The 7,870-nt window shown below is 44.1% G+C and overlaps 1 protein-coding gene across 1 annotated transcript; it reads left to right on the forward strand.

Annotated features, from left to right (window-relative positions):
* Window positions 1–353: 353 nt before the first annotated feature.
* LOC134286164 (uncharacterized) lies at window positions 354–1,100 on the forward strand. The gene has a single exon (XM_062847736.1). It carries the CDS (start codon window positions 354–356, stop codon window positions 1,098–1,100), a length of 747 nt encoding a protein of 248 aa, XP_062703720.1.
* The last annotated feature ends 6,770 nt before the right edge of the window (window positions 1,101–7,870 follow it).

Genomic DNA, 7,870 nt, shown 5'->3' on the forward strand with positions numbered 1-7,870 from the left:
AACAATAAAACTGTGGCAACCAAATAAGTGTTTGGTTTTTGTGTGCAATTGATATAAAAGGATTTATTTTATTTTGATTTTATTTGCTGAAATCCACCAGCAATGTGCTGCTGAACCCCACGCCGGTCGAAATCACTGAATTTTCAGCAATCCGCAAAAAAATGCTGATTTGTTCAGTATACTTCTGTCATTCACGATGACAGTCGACATTGCTGAAATTTTCGGTAATTTTTATTGCTGAACGGATTGCTGAAATTTCAGCTCGGCAAAATTCAGCAAAACTTTGCTGATTTTCAGCGAAAAAAATTTGGTGTGTACAAAACCATATCGAGGAACTGCTGAAGACTACAGGAATGAGTGACGCGAAACCGGCCAAATCTCCAATGGATCCGGGGTATTTGAAGACCGAAGATCAAAGTGAACCGTTGAAAGATCCTGAAAAGTTCAGAAGCGTCGTAGGAAGCCTGCTGTACTTGTCCGTAGTGGCCAGACCGGATATCGCCAACAGTGCGGCCATTCTCGGGCGGAAGTTCGCTGCTCCTACAGAGTCGGACTGGACAGCCGCCAAGCGTGTCCTGCGCTATTTACAGAAGACGAAGAGCTGCAGCCTGCGCTTGGGCGGTGCATTCGAAGAACCGTTGTCAGGATATTCGGATGCCGACTGGGCCGGCGATTTGCGAAGTAGAAGATCAACATCTGGGTTCGCGTTTCAGTTCGGAGGAGCTACCATTTCGTGGGCCAGCCGTGGACAGACAAGCGTCACACTGTCGTCCATGGAGGCCGAATACGTGGCGCTCAGTGAGGCTTGCCAGGAGGCTATCTGGCTACGACAGCTGCTTGCTGATTTCGGAGAGCGCCAAGCGGAACCAACAACTATCAAGGAGGACAATCAAGGATGCCTCGCGTTCGTCCGGACAGAGAGATCCAGTCGTAGGTCCAAGCATATTGATACGCGGGAGAAATTCGTCCAGGAGCTTTGCCAAAAGAACCAAGTTGCGCTGGAATACTGCCCGACTGAGCTGATGACCGCAGATATTTTGACCAAACCGTTGGGACCGACGAAGCACGACCGCTTCTGTGGTCTCCTTGGATTAGAGTAACTTCGATTGCGGAGGCTGCACATCGAGGAGGAGTGTGGAGAGCGATGATTACCCTCCGCTACATCCGCGCACCCCTTGAACATCGCAGCACAAACGGCAACCCTGCCGACCAACGAACATCAGTTCGTGCCAATAACTCGCCGAGAGCAAACGTGTACTTTTTCGCTATTCTTTTATTAAATCGTTTATACCGTAAAGTTTCCGCGTGTTTATTATTCCGCCGGTCTCAATCCGATTCCCCTTCGCTGTGTGTCCACTCGTCGTGACTCTGCTATCGGTCCCCGCCATCAGGCGCTAGCGTCCCATCACTTACATTGCTGTGTTGTCATTTTTGTTTCCAGTGCTTGCCGTTTTTGGCTGTTTGGCGCTCGTGTCGTTTTGTGGGCTAGTGTATTTTAACGATGAACACTGCCATCGTGGGGTCAAATCGACTTTATATGTGGGGCAGTCTCCGTTGGTGGCGTTGAGGTACACTTAAATCCTTTACACACGATTTCGACGTATTTTTGTTCGAGCTTAAACGTCTGTTCTCTGTGACCACATACTCTGATATGACCGTTACAAAGTTTTACACAAGGCAGAAAGCGAAGATAGACGTCTGTTCTCTGTGCTTAAATGTCTGTTCTCTGTGCTTAAACGTCTGTTCTCTGTGACGTATTTTTGTTCGAGCTTAAACCACAGAGAACAGACGTCTATCTTCGCTTTCTGCCTTGTGTAAAACTTTGTAACGGTCATATCGGAGTATGTGGTTATGCTCCCGTTGCGCGGCGCTAGCGTCCCATCACTTTCATTGTTGTGTTGTCATATTTGTTTCCAGTGCTCGCCGTTTTTGGCCGTTTGGCGCTCGTGTCGCTTTGTGGGCTAGTGTATTTTAACGATGAACACTGCCATCGTGGGGTCAAATCGACTTTATATGTGGGGCTGTCTCCGTTGGTGGCGTTGAGGTACACTTAAATCCTTTACACACGATTTCGACGTATTTTTGTTCGAACTTAAACCACAGAGAACAGACGAAGAATAATAAGAGAAGAGAGAAAAATAAGAGCTTACTATCAGGTGACACCATGTTTTCAGTATAGATATCTAGGTGTATCAAAAAGCCCATTTCCCTCTGTTTCTCTATTTTTTTTCTTATGCTACCACTTTCATTAACTCACCATCTGTCTTAATAATCTTTCTCCCTCTGCTGAAATCGTACAGAGATTTTTCCTAAGCTACGTAACTTTTTTGATGAAGGGAATGATTCTACAACAATGTTTCGCTTTATATAAAATTTCATGATATTTAGTACAATAGATTTTCTACATCAATCCCGGAAGAAATCTCTGAAGGAATCCTGTGAAGATTCCCTATTCTGGAAGAAATATCTGGAAAAATCATCAGAATAAATCTCAGGAGGAATTAGTGAATAAAATTCTGGGAGACATCTCAAGAGGAATCCTTGAAAAAAAAAATCCGGGAAGAATCTTTCAATGAATATCAGCAGGTATCCCAGTTCTTATACCTAACAGAATTCCCATTGAATTCTCTGAATGTATCTTGGTAGAAATCTTTAAAAGAATACCAGAAGAAATCCGTGTAGAAATTCCAGCAGGCCTCCCAGAATTAATGACGGCTAGAATTTCTGAATGTATACATTCAGGATTTTCTAAAGCATTTCCGAAAGAAATCTCGGAAGGAATCCACTAGAGAATACCTGATGGAATCCCTAGAGGAATCATTACAGGAATCCTGGCTGGAAGCAGAGCAGGAGTCACTGAAAAAATCATAGGAGAACCCCCAGAAGGAATTATTGAAGAAATCTTTGAAAAAACTCGGGAAGAAATTTGTAGGGATTCCTAAAATAAATTTCAAAGAGATTTTTTTGAAATCACCTTTTAGATGGCTGGGCAACTGCGTGTACAAAAGTACAAAATGCGATGAGGTGTGATTGAATGAAATTGATGTTTAAACAGATTCCCGGGCACCACAATTAATGAAAATTTGGATTTCAACTCAGTTTGGCAAGCAGATTCAGAATATGGAATTATCTCAACACCGCTAAAGGAGCCAATTTCAGCACGAATTCCAGAAGGAATGCCGAAAAGAATAACTAAAATAATTCTTTAAGGATTTTCAAAAGCAATCCCAGCAAAAATCCTTGAAGAGATCATAAGAGCAATCCCTACAAGAATTCCGGAAGAAACATCTGAAGGAGTCATGGGTAGATTCTATAACTTCTATCATATTCTCTACCCTACCTTCTACCGTATCCTCTACCCTAACTCTTCACCCCTCTATATGCCTCTACCCTCTACCCTTTCATCTACCCTACTCTACCCTCTGAAGTACCCTCTACCCTAACTCTTCACCCTGATTCTATCCTGATCCTGCTACCCTCTGCGTCAATCTGAATCTTCTACCTTATCCTCTACCCTCACCTATACGGTGTAGGCTATACCCTGTCATCTACCTTGACTCTCTACCCTACCCTTTTCCCTTCCTATTGAATCCTCTACCCTACCCTCTACCTTACCCTTCATCCAACTCTCCATCTAACAACTTCCCTACCGTCTGAGGAATTAGGAATCTCTAAAAAAAAATCTTTCATTTTTAAGAACTCCTCTTAAAGCGTCTCAAGAAATTTCCCCGCAAGAGATTTCCCAAAGACAGCCTTCTATAAACTTCTCCAGCGTTTCCTCTTTGAAGCTTTTACAAACGTTGCTCCAGAAAGTTATGAAAGTCTTCCAGGAGTTCTCTAAGGTAGTCTGCAAGAAGCTGCCCAAAGAACTCCTCCAGTAATTTCTTCAAAGAGATTCTCACAGAATTCTTTCAGGAGTATTTTCATGAACTTTTCAAAGAATTTCTCCTAGAATCTCTTGAAGGGTTCTCCCAGGAATTCCAATTCCTCTAAAGCAAGTCAAAAGGTTGCCTACAAACTTTTCCATTTAAAAACATTTCCAGGGGGTTTTCACGTTGTTCCATCAGACTTTATACAGCGTTTTGACGAATTCTTCGACTATTTTATCAAAAATTCCTACTAAAAATGTTGTCTTCCTCCGCGAATCCCTATGTGTTATCATTCATTCAGAAGTTTTAAAAGCAGCTGTTTTTAACATTGTCAAATGTTTAACGAAATCGTTCAAAAAATTTTGCATTTCCATCAGAGATGTTGAAGGAGTTCTTTCAGTAATTACTCCAAGAGTTTTTGTTTTATGAATTTTCTCCAGATGTTCTTCTGTTGCAGGAGCGAGAACAAATGCTACAGGAATTCCTCCGAAAATATTTCCTAAAATCACCCAAGATTATTTTTAGAAATTCGGCTAGGAGAAAACCTGAGGCAATAAAAAAAATCAATCTTTTGAAAGACTTCCAAAAGAAATCAATGAAGGAAGTCCCAAGTAAAATCCCGAAGTTACTCCAAAAACTAAATCCTGAAGCAACGCTCGGTTGAATTCTTTAGAGAGCTCGTACAGAAATTCATGATACAGCTTCTGAAGAAATTCCTTACGGAACTCCTAGAGACGTTACTAGAGTATCTCTTAGAGCTGTCTTTCTCAAACTTCTTTACCGACGCGTGTATTACTTATGAGCCGGGTGGGTCATAACCCATAGTTTGAAAAAGGTGGTCTTAGAGGAACTTTTGAAACAATTCCTGAAGTAACTTCAATACAATTTTCTATACAGATACTTGAAAGAACACTTCAAAACTAGCGAAGGTAATGGCTGAAATCACCGAATCGCAAATCGACCACGTTCTGATTGACGGGCGGTACTTCTCCGACATTATTGACATAAGGACCTATCGTGGCACCAACATCGACTCCGACCACTACCTAGTGATGGTCAAACTGCGCCCAAAGCACTCCGGCGTCAATAATATACGGTACCGACGACCGCCACGACACAACTTAGAGCGACTGAAACAACCGGATGCCGCCGCAGCATACGCGAAGGCCCCAATCAACACAATTCAGCAATATGTTTCTTCGGTACTCGTACACATACACACTCAGACAATACTCATCAGTCATCATCATTCATCGCCATTATAATTCTAGTACCAGGGGCTGTCACACTTTACTCCAACAGAGGACTTCTGTAGTACTGTGAGAGCAGCCATTAACGACGCAGCCGAGAGTACCATCGGGTACGTGGAACGGAATCGACGGAACGAATGATTCAACTAAGAGTGCAGCACGGTTTTGGAGGAGGAGAAGAACGCAACGCGGGCGATAAAGCTGCAGCAAGGGACCCGTCAGAACGTGGAACGTTACAATCAGAGGCAGATACAGTAGACCAGCCTCTTTCGGAAGAAAAAGCGCCGCCTGGAAGAGACGGATTGCGAAGAAATGGAACTGCTGTACCGTTCCCAAGAAACACGGAAGATCTATCAAGAACTGAAGTACTCAGGGATAAGGACGGAGGCCACTTGCTGGAGGGACGTGAGGTGATCGAAAGGTGGAAGCAGCACTTCGATCAGCACCTGAATGGCGTGGAGAACGTAGGCACGGGAGACCACGGTAACGGAGGAAACAACTACGTCAGTGCAGCGGAGGACGGAAATGAACCAACTCCCAAGCTGAGGGACGTTAAGGATAACATTCATCAGCCCAAAATCAACAAAGCAGCTGATAAGGATGGTATCGCAGCAGAACTCATCACTATGGGCCCAGAAAAGTTTACCACCTGTCTGCACCGGTTGATAGTCAGGATCTGGAAAACCGAACAGCTACCGGAAGAATGGAAGGAAGGAATAATCTGCCCCATTCACAAGAAAGGTGAGCATTCAATGCTGTCTACAAAGTGCTATCTCAGATCATCTTCGGTTGTCTGTAACCTAAAACGAATGAGTTCCTGGGAAGTTATCAAGCCGGCTTCATCGACGGCCGGTCTACAATGGAACAAATCTTCACCGTATGGCAAATCCTCCAGAACTGCCGTGAATACCAGGTCCCAACGCATCACCTGTTCATCGACTTCCTGGCTGGACTGATTAAAGCAACGATGGACGGTGCGCAAAACTGCATAAGCGTTTCGGGTGAACTGTCCAGTGCATTCAAATCTCGCCGGGAACTGCGACCAGATGACGGACTCTCATGACTGCTCTTCAACATCGGTCTGGAATGTGTGATGACACCGAGCACAGCACTATGTTCATTTGAAGATGATTGGGGGCGAATGAAATGGGAATGGAAATTGTTTGTAAGGGAAATGAGAAACGACGAACTATTCATTGAATGAATAATTGAAGAGTGAGGATGTTTGTGAATATCGGATGAAAAGGTTTCGATTTTCAGTCTCTGAAATTGAAAATTTTAGTCTCTGGTGATGAGACGAGCCGGGCCGGGCAGCCGGGAAACAGTTTACACAAAATCCGGTCAATTTGTGTGCTTTGCAGACGACATGGACATTATTGCCAGAACATTCGGAACGGTGGCAGAGCTGTACACCCACCTAAAACGCGAAGCAGCGAAAGTCAGACTGGTGGTGAATGCCTCAAAACAAAGTACATGCTGATAGGCGGAACCGAACACGACCGGATCCGTCTGGGTAGTAATGTTACGATAGACGCGGATATTTTCGAGGTGGTGGAGGAATTTGTCTACCTCGGATCCTTACTGACGGCTGACAACAACGTGAGTCGTGAAATTCGAAGGCGCACGATCAGGGGATGTCGGGCCTTCTACGAGATCCAGAAGAAACTGTGGTCGAAAAAGATTCACCCACGCACCATGTACAAAACGATAGACCGATGGTCCTCTACGGGCACGAGACATGGACCATGCTCGAGGAGGACCTGCAAGCACTCGGAGTTTTCGAGTGACGCGTGCTAAGGAAGATCTTCGGCGGTGTGCAGGAGAACGGTGTGTGGCGGAGAAGGATGAACCACGAGCTCGCTGCGAACGGCGAACGGCGAACCCAGCATCCAAAAGGTGGCCAAAGCCGGAAGGATACTCTTGGCAGGGCATATTGCAAGAATGCCGAACAATAGCCCTGCAAAGCTTTTTTACTACTGATCCGGTTGGCACAAGAAGGCGTGGAGTGTAGAGAGCACGATGGGCGTACCAGGTGCGGAGCGTGACCTGGCGAGCATTGGGCGCGACCGAGGATGAGGAGCCAGATAATTGAATAATTGATTGAGATGACACAGGAGCTAAATGAAGATGAAATGCTGATACAAAATGAAATACCTAGTTTTTAAATTCTCGAGTTTTCAAACACATAAAAAAGGGTGTTGTGTATGGAATCCGGGTAATTTTTTCTCCGAAACATCAAGTTCTTCGACTTGTACAATGCAAGTAACGATTTTGATTTTGGGGTGTCTGTTGTGTGGAATATGAATTTCTGAAAGAATATTTTTCGTGTTCTTTAATTTCTTTTTAAAGTTTCGTTTGAAAAATCGTCTTGCCATAGAGACAAAACGTTGAAATACAAGTGTTTAATTTTTTACGTTTAGTATTCTCTTTAAGACGAATTTCAAAAGGAAATCTGTTTCAAATCATTCATCACACCACTACCAAAAACAGTACTACCTCGCCGAGCGCAACAATGAAACGCTTAGGAAATTTATAAACCTCTATCTTCATCCAAATTATCTCCGCATCCGAAAAAGCAGAAATGTTTGAAATTCCACCCCGGTGAAAACTCCTTCGCGCATTGATCCGAGGGAAATTGCTCGCGGGTCGCGAAAGAGTTCTCCTATTCAAAGGCCCCTCTTTATACGCATAATTTCCCTTCAACAATAGACAAACCATTGCATTCGTTTATCGTCTACACGAACCTTCTCG

Source organism: Aedes albopictus, chromosome 2 (genome assembly GCF_035046485.1).
Source record: "Aedes albopictus strain Foshan chromosome 2, AalbF5, whole genome shotgun sequence".
In the NCBI taxonomy this organism is placed as follows: domain Eukaryota; kingdom Metazoa; phylum Arthropoda; class Insecta; order Diptera; family Culicidae; genus Aedes; species Aedes albopictus.